This window comes from Perognathus longimembris, chromosome 3, assembly GCF_023159225.1.
Source record: "Perognathus longimembris pacificus isolate PPM17 chromosome 3, ASM2315922v1, whole genome shotgun sequence".
Lineage (NCBI taxonomy): Eukaryota > Metazoa > Chordata > Mammalia > Rodentia > Heteromyidae > Perognathus > Perognathus longimembris.
In genome coordinates this window covers 150,606-168,997 of record NC_063163.1, presented here as the reverse complement: position 1 = coordinate 168,997, position 18,392 = coordinate 150,606, and the positions used below count along the sequence as shown (strand labels likewise).

Here is an 18,392-nt window from a genome sequence, read left to right as displayed (position 1 = left end):
CATCCATGTTCGTTGCTGCAGTGTTCGCAAGAGCCAAGTTATAAGAACAGCCCAGATGCCCTACAGTAGATGAGTGGACCAAGAAAACATGGTACATATACATACACACATACGAGTTTCATCCCTTGGAAAGACTATGTTGTTAGCTGGGAAATGGACCAACAACAAACTTTAATTAAGCTTGACTCAGAAGAGATAGGTGGCACATGTTTTCTCATATGTGGAAGCTAGATCTAAGTTTCATCTAGGCATGAACACGTAAGGCTCAATACACACAAACTGACTCAAGGAGGGCTTACATAGGGGAGGAATCCAAAGATGTAACTCCTCTGAACAACTGAATTACTGTTTATCAAAACAAATAGGAGAGGGCTGGGCATATGTGGCAAGAGTGCTTGCCTCTTTATACATGAAGCCCTGGGTTCAATTCCCCAGCACCACATATACAGAAAACGGCCAGAAGTGGCACTGGGGCTCAAGCGGTAGAGTGCTAGCCTTGAGCAAACAGAAGCCAGGGACAATGCTCAGGCCCTGAGTTCAAGCCCCAGGACTGGCAAAAAATAAATAAAAATAAAATAAATATTAAAAAAAAACAAATAGGAAATGGAAACGTGTTTTTTTTCCCTTGGTGGGGGTGGGGATGTAAATGAGAGTACACAAGAACAGAGAATGGAAAGGTGAGATGCAGTCATCGTACTCAATACACCACTTGTGCGATGGGACAGAAAGGGGAAATGAGGAGGTGGCATTGTCCAGGAAGCATCGTACTCAACCAGATATATGGAATTTTTTTTTTTTGCCAGTCCTGGGCCTTGGACTCAGGGCCTGAGCACTGTCCCTGGCTTCTTTTTGCTCAAGGCTAGCACTCTGCCACTTGAGCCACAGCGCCGCTTCTGGCCGTTTTCTGTATATGTGGTGCTGGGGAATCGAACCCAGGGCCTCATGTATACGAGGCAAGCACTCTGGCCACTAGGCCATATCCCCAGCCCCCAGATATATGGAATTGTGACCCTTTTGTAGAACTTAACGACTTTCAGGTACACGGGAGGCCAACCCATGCCGGCGTTCGGGGTAGGAGCTGATACCGACTGCTTTCCTGAGAAACAAGAGCTTCTTGGACAAGAAGTGGCTGCAAGCGATGCTCAGAGTCCATAGGGGTTGAGTCCTATTCAGGGCCTGCCTGAGCTTCCAACCTGGACCCCAACCGCGGCGCGGGGCAGCCTCCGCACCTCTCCGCCAGGGCTGAACCTAACGGGGGCACCCCTGGGCTTACCCCGGGGCGGGCCGGAAGGGACAGGACACCGCAGGGCGAGGGCGGGGCAGGGCGGCCGAGTTCTCGCGAGGTTTTGTGCCCGTGCGGGCCACTGCGGGTGGGCCGGGGAGCTGCTACGAGATGCGCTCCGAGAAGGAGCGGAGTGGCAGCTTAGGCACGACGGTTCCCACGCGGGGCCCTAGCGGAAGGGAGAAGCTGCTGGCGGCGGAGGTTCAGTCGCCCCGTGAGTCGCTGCGGCGGGAACCTGATACACCGCCCCTCTCGTCGTCCGGTAGTGGAGGCGGAGCCGGCAAACCTCGCGAGGAGAAGAGGACGACTTTGAGCAAGGTGGGGGATCGGGCGGGAATACTTCGCGCGGTGAGGCTAACCAAAACAGGTGGGGCGGGGCCGGCCAGAGCTGTGGAGCGGCGGCGGGCCGGGAGAGCCTTGAGGAGCTCGGTGGAGCGGGCGGGAGGGGAGGACGGGGCCGGGGCGGCGGGGGGCGGGGCCTGGGCTGCGGGGGCGGGGCCGGGGCTGCGGGGGGCGGGGCCGGCCTGGAGCGACTTGAGGAGCTCGGTGAAGCGGGCGGGAGGGGAGGACGGGGCCGGGGCGGCGGGGGGCGGGGCCGGGGCTGCGGGGGCGGGGCCGGGGCTGCAGGGGCGGGGCCGGGGCTGCGGGGGCGGGGCCGGCCTGGAGCGACTTGGGGCCAACCTCGGGAGGAGTGGGCGGGGCCGGGGACGTCGGGGCTATCCCAGAGGCGGGGCCTCCTCGTGGGCGGGGCTGCGTGGTGACGCCCGCTCCGGAGCACCGGCTGCACGCTGCCTGGGGTCCGCGGCCCCGTGGAGCCCTGGGTCCGGCGGGCGCGGCGGAGGCGGGCGGTTCCCTCGGCCCCTCCAGGGAGGGGTGCGCGTGACGAGCCCGCGCCGCCCCAGGTGGTCCTCCGACGGCTCCCCCCCGGCCTCACCAAGGAGCGACTGGAGGAGCTGCTGCGTCCGCTGCCAGCGCACGATTACTTCGAGGTGGTCGCCGCGGACCTCAGGTGAGGGCGTCGCCGGAGCTGGAAGGTGGATATGGTGGTGCGTGGCGGCAGGGCCCTGTCTCCCCCAAGTCCTCACCCCGGTGCCCCTGGGGTCACGCACCCCGCTTTCCGTGGGCACTTCTATCCACAGTGGCATCGAGTCAGATAGAACGCCACACCGTTCTCGTCAGGCTTAGCCCTATTCCATGTGGCCCTTTCCTTCCTTTCTTGGCAAAAAGCATTTCACCTGTTTGTTGGCCAGTCCTGGGGCGTGCACTCAGGGCCTGAGCACCGTCCCTGGCTTCTTTGTGCTCAAGGCTAGCACTCTGCCACCTGAGCCCCAGCGCCACTTCCGGCCGTTTTCTATAGATGTGGTGCTGGGGAATCGAACCCAGGGCTGCATGTATAGGAGGCAAGAGCTCTACCGCTAGGCCATAGTCCCAGCCCCCCACCTGTTATAACTAATTGTATAAAGAAAGCCCGAGTGAGTCAGGCATACACATGTCTCCGGGTGTATTTGTGCTGGGGACGAGCAAATAAGGCCTCCGGTAACTGTAATGGCGGTCCCCGGCAGCCTGGTCCTGGCTGTTATCCTCCTCCAGCCCCTCACTGGGTCGTATCCTTTCCATCTCCTAGTCTCAGCTCTTTCTGATCCCTCTACTAAGGGGAAGACTTCAACTAAGGCATGAACAGGTGATACAGCTAGAATATAGTAGTTTGGATTTTTCATTTATGATTTTCCACTCATGGCAATCACGAACTTTCCTTTGGATTATACCAATAATAATGTCTATTCAAAGAAATTGTTAAGCATATATGCAGCTTTAAAAAGATACGAATGACTTTCTGATGACTAAAGTTTAGAAACAGAAAGAGGACTTTGACTGTACTCTCAGTAAATGCCTGTTTTTTGGGCCTGGCTTTTCTTTTGTGAGATGTGTTGAACATTACTGCTTGTGAAAGGAATGGCTCCTGATGTAGAGGAGGGTTCCTTTTTCCTGTAGGCCCCAAACTACCCATGCAGTAAGAAGTAAAGCACCTGATAGTGATCTAAATCAGAATCTTCCATAGGGCAGCATTCTTAAGATGAATTAAGTTCAATCATGCCTCATTCTAGTCCTTATGCATCAGGAATGACCTCTGAATTATCTGGCCTTTGGTCCAGTGGGAAAGCTGACCTAAACTATGTCTCTTGAAAAAAAAAAAAAAGACTATAGGTAATGGTTTGCCTGTGTTTCTTTTAACTTTTGTTTTTGCTGAAGAATATGGAAATTGTTATAATTAACTGAGAAATGATTGTTTGGCAATAATGTTTTGTCTGGAATAGTTTGCTGTACCCAGAAAAGGGGAAACTGGCAAAAGAAAAGCCCTACATTTTTCTAATCATTTTTTACTGCTATCTCAAATTTCAGTCTTTATCCTCATCTCTACTCAAGAGCATACATTAATTTTAGAAATCCTGATGACATCCTTCTGTTCAGAGATCGTTTTGATGGATATATCTTCATTGGCAATAAAGGTTAGATTACTAGTTATTAATTTCTTTATCACAGTCTCTAATGAAGTTATGCTAGAATATTTGTGAGTTTCATCTAAGAAGCTCTAGTCAGGTGCCTGTGGCTCATGCCTGTAATCCTAGCTACTCAGGAGGTGAGATCTGAGAATCACAGTTCAGAGCCAGATTGGGCAGGAAACATGAAACTCTTTTCACCAATAAACTACCAAAAAAGCTGGAAGTGGAGCTGTGGCTCAAGTGTCAGAGTACCAGCTGTGAGAAAAGAAGCTCAGGGATAGTGCCCAGGCCCTGAGTTTAAACTCCAGGCAGGACAAGTTCTTAGACATATTTTAGGTTTCCATAGATTCTGTGTGATAACAAGAGTGTTGCATCATTTTGGAATGTGATTATTTTTTTCAGAATGAGTTTTCTGAATAAGCAAACTTTTTTGTGTTCTAAACCTGAACTATTTTACCCATGATTGATAGAAATTTTCTCAACACTTGTATCTACACTTCTGAAGTACGGAATACTCTTCAAGGTAAAACACTTCTTGGTAATGTTACGGAAGTGATTGAGATCATGAGCATTGAGTGCATCTTGAAAAGCTAAACCAGTACTGATTAAACACTTAACTCCCCATTCTCTTCTTCCAGCTCTGATAATTCCATTCTACTTTCTATTTCTATAATATGAAGTTGACTATTATGTACACCTTATTCTAGTGGAGTCACACATATTTGTCTTTGTGCCTACCTTACTGCATTTAGCATGTCTTCCAGGTTCATCTATGTTGTAGCATATTAAAGCATTTCCTTCCTTTTTAGTGCTGAATAGTATTCTTTTTTTTTTTTTTTTTTTTTTTTTTTTTGCCAGTCCTGGGGCATGGACTCAGGGCCTGAGCACTGTCCCTGGCTTCTTTTTGCTCAAGGCTAGCACTCTGCCACTTGAGCCACAGCGCCACTTCTGGCTGTTTTCTGTATATGTGGTGCTGGGGAATCGAACCCAGGGCCTCATGTATACGAGGCAAGCACTCTTGCCACTAGGCCATATCCCCAGCCCCTGCTGAATAGTATTCTGTTATATGATGCAAACTCATTTTATATTTACCTTATGTTATAAATATACTTACATTTATCTTTTTTCATTTTTTCTTATTTCCAGGGCCTGGGCACTGTCCCTGAGCCCTTCCACTTTGTGCCACAGTTCCAGTTGTGATTTTTGAGTGGTTAATTGGAGAAAGGTTCTCATGGTGACTTTTCTGCTGGGGCTAGCTTTGAACTACAATCCTTAGATCTCAGCCTCCTAAGTAGCTAGGATTACAGGCATGAGCTACCAGAACCTTGTCCTTGTCCTTTTCTTTTTTTATGGAACACTTCGCAAACTTGTGTGTCATCCTTGCTCAGGGGCCATGCTAATCTTTTCTGTATTGTTCCAACTTTAGTATATGTGCAGCCAAAGCAAGCACTTGTCTGTTTCTTTTCTTTTTTTGGCCAGTCCTGGGCCTTGGACTCAGGGCCTGAGCACTGTCCCTGGCTTCTTCCCGCTCAAGGCTAGCACTCCGCCACTTGAGCCACAGCGCCGCTTCTGGCCGTTTTCTGTATATGTGGTGCTGGGGAATCGAACCTAGGGCCTCGTGTATCCGAGGCAGGCACTCTTGCCATTAGGCTATACCCCCAGCCCACTTGTCTGTTTCTTAATAGAGTTGTTTATTTTCTCATTGTTGAGTTACAGGAATGCCTCATATACTGGATATTGAGCTCTATTCAGATGTATGATTTGTGAATCCATAGGTTGCCACCTTAGCTATATCCTTAGACCTTTTATTTTTTATTTGTGTTTGAGATAGGTTCTTGCTAAATTTGCCTGGGCTGGCTTGCAACTTTAAATCCTCCTGCCTCTATCTCCTGAGTAGCTGGGATTAGTGAGCATTTGTCACTACACTCACCGTAGTTGTGTCGTGTGTGTGTGTGTGTGTGTGTGTGTGTGTGTGTGTGTCTCATGAGGCTTGAACTCTGGGCCTGAGCGCTGTCCCTGAGGTCTTCAGCTCAAGGTTAGCTCTCTACCATTTGAACCACAGCACCACTTCCATTTTTCTGGTGGTTAATTGGAGATAAGAGTCTCAAGGCTTTTCCTTCCCAGGCTGGCTTTGAACTGTAATCCTTAGATCTCAGCTTCCTGAGTAGCTAGGATTACAGGCTTAAGCACCAAGCCTGGCTGTAGTTGTGCTTTTTTTGTTTTTTTTTTTCCCAATCCTGGGCTTGAACTCAGGGCCTGAGCACTGTCCCTAGCTTCTTTTTGCTCAAGGCTAGCATTCTACCACTTGAGCCACACTGCCACTTCCAGGTTTGTTTGTTTTTCTGTATGTATATGTGGAGCTGAGGAATCGAACCCAGGGCTTCGTGTATGCTAGGCAAGCACTCTAGCACTAGGCCACATTCCCAGCTCCGTAGTTGTATCTTTTGATGCCCAGGAGTTATCTTGACATAATAAAGGTTGTTGTTATATCTATGAAATAATTGGCAAATCTAAAGTTATAGGGCTTTCCCTTGTTCTTGTTTTTCTAAGAGTTTATAGTTCTTTATGTACAGGTTTGACCCATTTTTAATTGATTTTTTTGTGTTGTTAATAAAGATACAACCTCCTCCAGTATTAGAGATGTACAGTTTTCTCAGCACAGTTCGTTTGAAATATAGTTCCCTGCTGAATGGCCCTGACATTTTATGTGTGTGTGTGGTTGTTTTTGTTTTTTTGCCAGTCCTGGACTTGAACTCAGTGCCTGGGCACTGTTCCAGAGCTTCTTTTTGCTCAAGGATAGTATTGTACCACTTGAGCCACAGAGCCATTTCTGGCTCTTTCTGTTTATATAATACTGAGGACTTGAACCCAGGACTTCATGCATGCTTGGCAAGCACTCTACCGCTTAGCCACATTCCCAGCCCAGACCTGACACTTTGCTGAAAATCATTTGGCCATTTATGAAAGGCCCTTTCTGGACCCTCTGTTATATTCCGTTGGTATATATATTTCCGTGTCTGCATTGTTTGAATTTTTGTAGTAAGTTTTTGGAATGAGGGACTGTCATCTTCCATGTACTTGGTATTTACCTATTTATCATGTACTGGCATTGTCTCTGCCAACACAGTGCCTTTTTCTTTCTCATTCTCAACTTTATTCTAGATAGTTGAAGTTAACTACAAAATATATTCTAGATGAAAATTGTCAGAATAACCCAACTATTGAAAATGACTACTCAGTGGGTTTGTCACTGAGGTAGAAATATTCCATGCACTGATCAAGTGTATAATAGATTGTCACAGTGAACATTCTCTGTGTGTTTCCTCCCTAGTATAACAACAAAAGCATTCCCCACCTTTTTATTTGAAACAGATATTGTAAGAAGCATGAGATATACCCTTCCCAGTTTTACTTGTTGTTTTAAGCACAGTCATTTCCTTGAACATATATAATAGGTTGATAATAGCATTAACTTTTTAAAATTAAAAATATTTAAGTGTAACTGCAAGTATTCCTTTGATAAATTGTTTGAGCCTATTGAGGTGTAAATTTTACCCCTGTAAAGTCAGCAGTTTGATGTTTTGAGTGTGTTCAGGCATGTTATAACTTCATGAGAGGTCATTTTATTTAATAAACATTACTCCTCCTATAGTTTGTTTTCTCGCCATCATGCTTCGTCCTTTAGTAAGTTAGATCTTATTTTCCAAGTGAACATAATAGAGTTTCAGAATGGTGTTTGGAATATGTCTTGGTTCAAGGACTGGAGTATCCTGCAGTGGTGGAGTTTGCTCCTTTCCAAAAGATAGCCAAAAAGAAGCTGAAGAAAAAGGATACCAAGACTGGAAGCATCGAAGATGGTGAGCCTTTTTCCCTGCTGGATTAAGAACCACCAGATTTAATGTCCTGATCAAATATTCTACTCATGTAGTTGGGGAAGAATATGTTTATTTTTTTTTCTTTTTCAAACTTACAGATCCAGATTATAAGCAGTTTTTGGAAACTTACAGTGTGGAGGAAGAGAAGACCAGTGCCAATCCAGAGACACTTCTAGGGGAGATAGAGGCAAAAACAAGAGAACTTATTGGTCTGTTTTTCTCATATTTTTCTGTTTTCCTTACTGAGATGCTTGGTTATAGAATATGAGCTTAATTTTCCTTTTTATTTTTTAAATTAATTAATTTATTTTTGTTTTGCTTTGTTTTGTTTTTTTGCCAGTTCTGGGGCTTGAACTCAGGGCCTGAGCAGTGTCCCTGGCTTCTTTTTGCTCAAGGCTATCACTCTGCCACTTGAGCCACAGCGCCACTTCTGGCCATTTTCTGTATATGTGGTGCTGGGGAATTGAACCCAGGGCCTCATGTACATGAGGCGAGCATTTACCACTAGGCCATATTCCCAGCCCCTATTTGTTTATTTTTGGTTTTGGTTATGGGGCTTGAAGTCAGGGCCTGGCACTTTAAGCTACAACACCACTTCTGGTTTTTGAGTGGTATATTGAAGATGAGAGTCTCGTGGGTACTCTTCTGCCTGGGCCAGCTTTGAACCATGATCCTCAGATCTCAGCATTCTGAGTAAGTAGGATTATAGGCGTGTTGCAGGCTTGGCAGAAATGTATTTTCTAGTTTTGACAAGGGTGTCAGCTTGGGAAAGTACTTCTGAAAATCTTTGTTGATGGTAAAGCCTTAGGTTTTTAGTGATCACTTTCTTTCATCAGTGCTTCCGATGACACGACACGTATGTGTGCTTTCTGGTGTCAGGAGGGGTTTGGAAGGAGCAGTTGTGGGTATCAGGACACCATAGAGATGAGCTGCTTTCTTCACATAAGAAGCCACCTTCTGGGCTGGGGATATGGCCTAGTGGCAAGAGCGCTTGCCTCGTATACATGAGGCACTGGGTTCGATTCCCCAGCACCACATATACAGAAAACGGCCAGAAGTGGCGCTGTGGCTCTAGTGGCAGAGTGCTAGCCTTGAGCAAAAGGAAGCCAGGGACAGTGCTCAGGCCCTGAGTTCAAGGCCCAGGACTGGCCCAAAAAAAAAAAAAAAGAAGCCACCTTCTGTGCAGGGAAGGTGGCTTAGTGGTAGAGTGCTTGCCTAGCAATAGTGAAGCCCTGGGTTCGATTCCTCAGTACCACATAAACAGAAAAAGCCAGAAGTGGAACTATGATTCAAGTGGCAGCCTTGAGTAAAAGAAGCCCAGAGACAGTGCCCAGTCCCTGAGTTCAAGCCCCAGGACTAGGAGGAGGAAAAAAAGAAAAGAAAAAAAAAAGCCACCTTACTGCCATTCAAAAGAATATCAATCCCCAAAGTTGCAAAACAAAGCAACATATAGAAAGACCTAGCTGTACCACAGAATCTGGTTTGAATCCAACCTTTGGTCTATAGCAAAATCACCTTGAATGTGCTAGATCTTGTCTGAATCCAGCCTTTTCTCTTTCCCTAAAAGTGGTGTCTTTGAGAAATTTTTGTGTCCTGTTGCAGTCTCCAAAACTCCCCTGCTTAAATGTAGAGCATCTTTATTCACCATCAGGCATGATGCCTTTGTCCCACATGGTGTCTCCCCTCTCTATTTGTCCCATGCTCAACTGCCACAAGACTCTATAAGCTGGATCCTACTCATCCATCAGGAGGTAGTGACATGACAGTCACACTGTTGACAGTGGTTCATCTCCTCACTTCGTCCAACAGAACCATGTTTTCATCGTTGTAGTCACAGGATTGAGAAGTTTTGGAACAAGTATTTGTTAAATAAATAAGCAGGCCAGGGCTGGGAACATGGCCTAGTGGCAAGGGTGCTTGCCGCGTATACATGAGGCCCTGGGTTCAATTCCTCAGCACCACATATATAGAAAATGGCCAGAAGTGGCGCTATGGCCCAAGTGGCAGAGTGCTATCCTTGAGCAAAAAGAAGCTAGGGACAGTGCTCAGGCCCTGAGTTCAAGGCCCAGGACTGGCAAAAATAAGCAGTCCAGAAGCTGGAGTTTTGTAGGAGTAGCAAGTAAGTTTACATGGTCAGAGCAGGATGGGGAACACTAGTATTGGCTTAGTGTCTGGACATAGGGGGTCAGGATTCCTGCCAGGGAGTGACATGGGACCATTCATTTGTTATGTCATCGCTACATCTGTTTGATAGTGAATGCCATGAGAAGAAGCCGACCATGGCTGCGAGGTTCATGCTCCCTCCCAGAGTAAGTTGCTCGTACTAGACCAACAGATGCAGCATTTGTTTTGGAAGTTGAGTAGACTTCCAATGGATGGATTGGTTGCAGGAGATAGGGGAGAGAAAGCACTAAAGATGCTAGTGATTTAGTTTATACAGATTAATTGATGGTGGACTTGGGGAAGATGGAGAGAAATAGTGTCAGGAGCATATCAAACTTAAGAAGAGTTAGCAAAATCAATTTATTTATTTGTTTGTTTTGCCAGTCCTGGGGCTTGGACTCAGAGCCTGAGCACCGTCCTTGGCTTCTTTTTGCTCAAGGCTAGCACTCTACCTCTTGAGCCACAGTGCCACTTGCAGCTTTTTCTGTTTATGTGGTGCTGAGGAATCGAACCCAGGGCTAAATGCATGCTAGGCAAGTACTCTACCGCTATGCCACATTCCTAGCCCCTGTATTTGTTTATTAGTTTGTTTGTTTATTGCCAGTCCTGGGGCTTGAAGTCAGGTCCTGGGCACTGCCCCTGCGCCTCTTTGTGCTTAACACTAGCACTCTACCACTTGAGCCACAGCACAACTTCCAGCTTTTTCTGTTTATGTGGTACTGAGGAATTGAACCCAGGGCTTCATACATGCTAGGCAAGCGCTCTACCACTAGGGCTACATTCTCAGCCCCAGCACAAACAATTTAGATAATCTTTTCAAAACTGACCTCTTGTCCTCTCCTGTGTCTTACTCCATTTAAGTATTCCTTTGGGTAGGGTCTGTCACTAAGGGATTTTGTTTGTTTGTTTGTTTTTTCCAGTCCTGGGACTTAAACTCAGGGCCAGGGCACTGTCCTTCAGCCCTTTTTGCTGAAGGCTAGCACTCTACCACTTGAGCCACAGCGCCACTTCCAGCCTTTCCTGTGTATGTAGTACTGAGGAATTGAACCCATGTTAGGCAAGCACTCTACCACTAGGCCAGAGTCCTGGCCTCTACAGGATGGTTTTGAGACAAACCATTTGCTGCATTCCTGTGGAGGGCTTAGTCCCTGTCTGACAGCTTCAGCACCTTTCGTAGTACTTTCTGCACAGGTGGTACTAGTTAAATGTGGCTCAGTGAAGTGCCAGGGACTCAAGTTCACTAGCTCTTAGGTTAGCATTTTCTTCATTATAGGCTGGACTATGGAGCCTGTTTCTCTGGTTCCTGCTTCTTCCCATTACATGAGAATTGCACTCTCTCGCTCTTGCTCTCGCTCTCTCTCTGTCTCTCTGTCTCTCTCTCTCTCTGTCTCTCTCTCTCTCTCTCTCTCTCTCTCTCTCTCTCTCTCTCTCTCTCTGGTTGGTCATGGGGTTTGCACTCTGGGCCTGGATGCTATCCTGGAGCTCTTCAGCCCAAGGCTAGACTGCCACGTTGATACTTCTGGTTTTCTGCTGGTTAATTGGATATAGGAGTCTCATGGACTTTTCCTGCTCAGGCTGGCTTTGAACTATGATCTTCAGATCTCAGCCTCCTAAGTACTTAAGATTACAGGTGTGAGCCACTGTTGCCCAGCTATAATCTTTATCAAGCAGTTCATAGCAGTTGCCCTTTTCTTTCCACTTAGCTTCTGGCCTTCATTGAAGTCTCAGAAACGAGTCTAAGGAGTAAGGGTTAAATGGAATTGTAGCAAGCTTATATTGGCAGAAACTCTGCTGTGGTTGTTATTCAGGGTCTTTGGAGCAGACACACCTGAGGACAGCTGTAAAACTTGGTACCAGTAGCCTCAGCAACTTATCACCTTCCTGAGCTAAGTAGGTTTTTATGAGGTAACAAATGTGAAACATTCAGCCTGTCTGTCGAAGTATGCTCTAGGTGATAGTGGTTATTACTCTTGTTGAGTTAGTATTATATGGTTGTTCATATTCTGTGTACAAGGATCTCACTACCCTTTACAAGATACAAAATTATTGATGCCACCAAAAATTAATTAAATTATAGTAATGGGCTAACGCTCCCCTCACACAGTATATGTTCTGTATAAGTTTGCATAAATATAAAAAAGTCTTCTAATGATTTTAAAGATTAAAATGAAAGCAAGTATTTAAAAATAAATCTTGCCAGGCCCTGGTGGTTCACGCTTGTAATCCTAACTACTCAGGAGGCTAAGAGCTGAGGATTGTGGTTTGAAGCCAGCCTAGGCAGAAAAGTCTCTGTGAGACTTCCAATTAACCACTCAAAAATGGGAAGTCGAGCTGTGGCTCAAAGTAGTAGAGCACTAGCCTTGAGTGAAGAGCTCAGGGACAGCACTGGGGCCCTGATTTCAAGCCCTACAATTGACAGTAAATAGATAGATAAATAAACAAATACCTCATTTTAGAAGTTATTCTTGGGAAGTGGTGCTGTGGCTCCAGTGGTAGAGCGCTAACCTTGAGCTGAAGAGCTCAGGGACCAGTGCCCAGGTCCAGAGTTCAAGCCCCACGACTGATCAAAAAAAAAAAAAGTGAAAAAAAAGTTATTCTTTGTACATTATATTCTTTGTGTTTTAGCTAGAAGAACCACGCCTCTTTTGGAATATATCAAAAATAGAAAATTAGAAAAGCAGGTAGGTATGACCTTTTACTTGGTGACTATCCTTCTTGTGCCTATATTTCCATCCAGAATATTTATCCATGTATTTGTCTATACATGTAGAGAATTCGAGAAGAAAAGCGAGAAGAACGGAGGAGGAGGGAATTAGAAAAAAAACGCTTGCGGGAGGAAGAAAAAAGAAAAAGAAGAGAAGAAGAAAGATATAAAAGAAAAGAAGCAGATAAGCAAAAGAAAGCTGAGAAAGAAGTAAGGATTAAGGTAATTTTAATGAAATCCTTCGTTTTTCCTTTCTCCAAAGGAGTTCTGCCAGGTGCCGGTGGCTCACACCTATGATCCTAGCTACTCAGGAGGCTGAGATCTGAGGATCACGGTTCAAAGCCAGCCTGGGTAGGAAAGGCTGTGAGATTCTGTATCTCCAATTAACCACCGGAAAACTGGACATGGCGCTGTGGATCAAGTGGTAGAGCTCTAGCCTTGAACTGAAGAGCTCAGGGACAGTGCCCAGGCCCAGAGTTCAAGCCCCACAACCAACAAAAAAAAAAAGTAGTTCTGCTGTATTCCTTATGCCTTTTAGGTATTTTAACTCTTTCGAATTTAAAAAATATTTTTTCTATTTTCATAATCTTTTATTATCATTGTTATTTTTTTAAAGTTCTATAAAAGTAGTTTTCAGACTATATTCTCCAGGGCTCTAGGCATTCCTTGCACAAGCTCTGTAGACCAATGTCAGTGGAAGGCACAGGCAGAGCGGCTGCAGCCTGATAATGTGCAGTGAGTATACTACTTCCAGGTAGTATACTACTATTCTCCTGACTGTAATCACCAGCTCAGCCTTTTTATGTACCGCTCCATTTCTGGGACTCAGCATTCTTTGGAGGCACTAGTCTTATATTTTATGCCTACCAAGCTTCCCCTGTGGCTGACCATTCATTCACATGGGTTGAAGGGATTTTACTCATAGCTCCTGAAGGGGTATTTGTGAAAAATATATTTCTTGGAGACTATGGGGTAAGAGTCCAACAATGTGGCTCAATCCTACTTGAAAGATAAAAGTAGGTCACAAAGAGACAGTATAGCATGGGACCCCAAGCACCACCCACAGTAGTTCTTTTTCACTGACTTGAATCAGAATTTGGGTGCAGATATACATTGTTGTAAATTTTCATAGCATTGTTGAGAAACCCAACCAAGACTGTAAGGACATAGGGATAGTGCTTTGTTTGCCCATGCTTATGTAGTAGACAAACATTACTCTCCATAGCACAATTTTTATTTCCTGTAACACAGTCTCCTGGAAGAAAGATAATGAAATGGGACCCGAATGTTATGGGAAGGTCTTTGTCATGTTAGGAATTTGACTCTGAGCCAAGCACAGTGGTTCAAGCCTGTAATTCTAGCATTTGGGAGGCAGAGGAACAGAGGGTTTCAACTCATGTCATAACCAGGAAAAAATTGGAATACATTTTGTAAATCTTATGGCCACAGGTTTGTAAATATTGACCAACACATTGTCTAATGCTTTAATTCTCAAAATCATTTTTGTCAACAGCATTCTACTGCAAGTTCTTTAAAAAGATCGTTGAAACCTCTATAATCTCAGCTAAAAGAGTGTACACTTTTTAAAAGTTTTTTTTTTCCTTCTTACAAAAGTAATACTTATTCTGGGGAACCTAGAATCCACAGATAAAATTCAGTTCTACCTCTTGAAGATGAACCAGTACACATGTTGCAGAATGTCCTCAGATGGCTTCAGTGTGTTTGTGTGCCTGTGCAGCCATATAACCACTGTATTTGTTACTTTTGTTTTTGTTATTTTTTTGCCAGTGCTAGGGCTTAAACTCTGGGCCAAGGCACTGTCCCTGAGCTTTTGTGGTCAAGGCAAGCACTCTACCACTTGAGCCACAGCTCCACTTCTGTCTTTTTTTTTTTTTTTTTTTTTTTTTTGCCGGTCTTGGAGCTTGAACTCAAGGCCTGAGCACTGTCCCTGACTTCTTTTTGCTCAAGGCTAGCACTCTTTAACACTTAAGCCACAGCACTACTTCTGGCTTTTTCCATATATGTGGTGCTGAGGAATTGAACACAGGGCTTCATGTATACAAGGAGCACTCTACCACTCGGCCATATTCCCAGCCCCTGTCTTTTTTTTTTTTAGTTTAGTGGAGATAGAAATCTTATAGACTTTCCTTCCCTGGCTGGCTTCAAGCCACAATCCTCAGATCTTAGCCTCCTAAGTAGCTAGGATTTCATACATGAAGTCACACATGCCCAGCTGTATTACTTTTGCAGGGCTGTGAACAATATACTTGAGAAAAGCAACTTAAATGATAAAAGGATTTCTTTTAGCCTTACTGTTTCAGAGATTTCAGTCTTTGGCTATTGGTTCTGGACCTGTCAGGAGGCAGAACATCATAGTGTCACCAGAATACTGCTTTTTGTTTGTTCTAAAATGTAAAATATGGGGCTGGGAATATGGCCTAGTGGCAAGAGTGCTTGCCTCGTATACATGAAGCCCTGGGTTCGATTCCCCAGCACCACATATATAGAAAATGGCCAGAAGTGGTGCTGTGGCTCAAGTGGCAGAGTACTAGCCTTGAGCACAAAGAAACCAGGGACAGTGCTCAGACCCTGAGTCCAAGGCCCAGGACTGGCAAAAATAAATAAATAAATAAATAAATAAAATTTAAAATACATACATACATACATATATCATAGTACTTCCTTAGAAACTCTGACCCCTTGGACAGCATGCTAAATTCTTGAATTAAAGGTGTCATACTTTTTAAAAAATCTTGGTGGTCAGAGCATGTGACAAAGGCTACAAATCTACTCATGGAAAATGGAAGGGAATTCAGGAAAGAGCCAGATCAAGGTACAGCCTCCAAGGACCCACCCCAGTGGCCTATTTCCTCCAAACATCACCAGCAGCTGAGGATCAAGCACCCAACACATGGACTTGTGAACTGTCAACAGGGATGTGAGATTACCTCCCCTAATAACTGTGTAAAGATACTCACATTGGCACAGGGATGAAATCACCTGATTGTTTCTCAGAGTTTAGCCCCATTACACATTGTATGTGAGGAGACTGACATGTAAGTGAAAACCATATGATAGTGCACATTTTATTTTGTAATGCTCTATTATTTCTATAAATACCATAACCATAACATTAATAGACCTACATACTTTTTCATATAATGAAAAATATAAACATATAAATATAAGCATATAAATGTTTCATTGATTAACTGCATATCAAAAAAACTGGTTTTTGAACTTAAAGCTTAAATTATTTTGTTATTCAAACATTTAAGCCTATGGTTTTAACTATTTAGCAAGAAATTTTTATAACATGCTCTTGAGTAATATTTTACCAACTTTATAATTTCTCAGCTTCTTAAGAAACCAGAAAAGGGAGAGGAACCAACCACAGAGAAACCAAAACAAAGAAGTGAAGAAATTGGTACTGGAGATGAAAAACAGGAAATGTATACCCCCTGTTCAACCTTGAACGTCAAGCCCTTAGAGAGCCAGCTGGAGGTGCCCAGGGAGAAGTGAGCATGCCTTGTTTCTACGGCCTTCATCACAAAGTCACAACATCAATGAATGTGTAAACCTCACTTTAGACTTGGACTATGGACGTGTTGCCAGGATATGTTAGCACTTATTTGTTTCCCATCAGTCACACCTTCTTTATAAATGTTGAATGTACAGTCACATCTACCTTTAAATTAAGAAATTTCTGTTACTGTTCAACTGTTGCCTGTCTGAACTCTTCTTTTACCCCTTAGACTTTCCTCTCCCAGTTCCTCATCTGCACTGAGATCCCTGTGTCTGCTCTCCCAGTCTTTCTCCCTGCATAGTTATTACAGGTAGTTTTCCTCTGTTTTGAGATTTTTTTTAAACCATTTGCTCTTCTAGTCCTCCTACAGTTTATCTATTATTTAAAAATTCAATTATCTAGAATTGTAGGTTTCAAACTCTTTCAGGGCTAGCCAGTTCTTAAGTGCTATGATACTTCTCTGTGGGCCTGCTTTCTGCTGGTCTTGTCTCTTTCTTTCCCTTTGCCAGCTCATAGGATGACTCCATGGGGTGAGCTTATTGGTGTAAAGGGCAGATAAGGCCCCTTGCCACCCCCAACTATCCCATCTGGAACACACAGTCAAGCTTGCCCAACCCAGGGCTCCTGCCTCTCACTCTATCATCACTTCCATGATCTTTTAGCCTTGAGGTTTTTTCAGTGTTTTTTGTGTCATTTTTATAGTACAGCATCATCTGATGCCATCTCTGGCATGGAGTCCTCACTGTCTTATCAATGCTGTCTCTGGCATGGAGTCCTCACTGTCTTATCAATGCCGTCTCTGGCATGGAGTCCTCACTCTCTCACCTGATGCCGTCTCTGGCATGGAGTCCTCACTATCTCCCCTAATGCCCATATGGACAAGCCCCAGATGGAGTGTAAGCACTTGTGCCTGTAGATCAAGTAGGCAAAGACTTCAAGAACCAAGAGAACCCAACAGTTACTTATTTGCTGTTCATTAATATTTACGTACATGTTTAAATTTGTCTGGCATAATTAAGCCTTAGTGAACTTGGCAATGTTTGGAGCAGAAGTCAAGCTGACAGGGCTGCATCATATAGCACATGTGTTTGGGCCCCTAGGAATATCTCATTTAGTTCATCTGTATTTTGGACGATTATTTAAAAGATTATGTATAGTGCCTTAGAATCATAGTTATTACATTTCTGACATTACAATTTGTTCATCTTTTCAGGGGGTTGTAGTGTATTTGTTATGTGACCACTGCTGCCAGGTGCAGCAGTGCAGTGGTGAACCCAGCTTCCACAGTCCGTGTGTGGAGCCTAGAGGAAAACATAATGAGTAACTCACATGGGTATTCCTGTCAAGCCACTGGTCACTGGATGGCTGTGATAAAGAGGGACTTGGGAAAGTTCCTGAAACATTGAGATATCCTCTAGATGGAGATCAGAAGCACAACACTCACACCAAGTCCACCAGGTTTTCTGAAAGGAATGAAGACGAGCCAGCATAGGGGAAAGGATTCACTCAAGACAAGAGGGAGGAAGGGCAGCCAGTGGGCACATTCTTCTGTGGAGACAGCAGAGAGAACAGGCAGAAGCAGAATGGGGAGGACCGGTTGGCACTCAGGATCATCTAGGCCTATCCTCACCACCAGTCTGCACCAGGAGTGTACATCTGTGCTTTTACAGTTGCATAGCTGCTTCTGCCAATCAAATATTTTATTAAATCAAGCAAGAATAACTTGCATGACTATAGAGGTCTAGAGTTATACTCTGACTATGTAGGTCTCATCTGACCTAGCCTCACTTTTTTTTGGCCAGTCCTGGGGCTTGAACTCAGGACCTGGGCACTGTCCCTGAACTTCTTTTTTGTTCAAGGCTAGTGCTTTGCCACTTGAGCCACAATATTACTCTGGCCTTTTCTGTTTGTATGGTATTGATGAATCAAACCTAGGGCTTCATGCATGCTAGGCAAGCACTCTACCCCTAAGCCACATTCCCAGGCCTAGCCTCACATTTTAAAGGTCTGTGTCTTCTAGAGCTTTGTCTGGGTGGGGGTGAGGGGGCCATCCTAGAGCTTGACTTTGAGACCTGGGTGCAGTTGAGTTTTTGTTTACTCAGGGGTAGCACTCTACCACTTGAGCCACAGCTCCACTGACATCTTTGTCTTTTTTTTTTTTTTTTTTTTTTTTGGCCAGTCCTCGGCCTTGGACTCAGGGCCTGAGCACTATCCCTGGCTTCTTCCCACTCAAGGCTAGCACTCTGCCACTTGAGCCACAGCGCCGCTTCTGGCCGTTTTCTGTATATGTGGTGCTGGGGAATCGAACCTAGGGCCTCGTGTATCCGAGGCAGGCACTCTT

At 44.8% G+C, this 18,392-nt stretch overlaps 1 protein-coding gene and 1 non-coding gene across 5 annotated transcripts; one reads left to right on the top strand and one right to left on the bottom strand.

The window, feature by feature from the left end:
* The first annotated feature begins 1,357 nt into the window (after positions 1 to 1,357).
* Upf3a (UPF3A regulator of nonsense mediated mRNA decay) lies at positions 1,358 to 16,793 on the top strand. 4 transcript variants are annotated; one of them, XM_048341027.1, is made up of 8 exons: positions 1,358 to 1,600; positions 2,185 to 2,291; positions 3,683 to 3,789; positions 7,542 to 7,640; positions 7,757 to 7,867; positions 12,447 to 12,502; positions 12,592 to 12,735; positions 15,883 to 16,793. In XM_048341027.1, exons 1-8 carry the CDS (start codon positions 1,394 to 1,396, stop codon positions 16,045 to 16,047), a joined length of 996 nt encoding a protein of 331 aa, XP_048196984.1. In that variant the 5' UTR covers positions 1,358 to 1,393; the 3' UTR covers positions 16,048 to 16,793. The 4 variants fall into 4 exon arrangements, 3 of the variants coding, with proteins under 3 accessions (XP_048196984.1, XP_048196983.1, XP_048196985.1); XM_048341026.1 differs by having other exon boundaries at positions 12,592 to 12,747; XR_007210295.1 differs by lacking the exon at positions 12,447 to 12,502 and having other exon boundaries at positions 12,592 to 12,747; positions 15,883 to 16,020.
* Positions 5,127 to 5,233, bottom strand: LOC125349857. The gene has a single exon (XR_007210653.1). It is a non-coding gene; the product is annotated as a U6 spliceosomal RNA (small nuclear RNA).
* Positions 16,794 to 18,392: the final 1,599 nt, after the last annotated feature.

What these genes read in the sequence shown, in the direction of transcription:
- Upf3a (XM_048341026.1), top strand. Translation starts at nt 1,394, where the DNA reads ATGCGCTCCGAGAAGGAGCGGAGTGGCAGCTTAGGCACGACGGTTCCC. An exon ending in AGAGGACGACTTTGAGCAAG is followed by an intron (nt 1,601 to 2,184) that starts GTGGGGGATCGG and finishes GCGCCGCCCCAG; the next exon opens with GTGGTCCTCCGACGGCTCCC. An exon ending in ATAGAAAATTAGAAAAGCAG is followed by an intron (nt 12,503 to 12,591) that starts GTAGGTATGACC and finishes CTATACATGTAG; the next exon opens with AGAATTCGAGAAGAAAAGCG.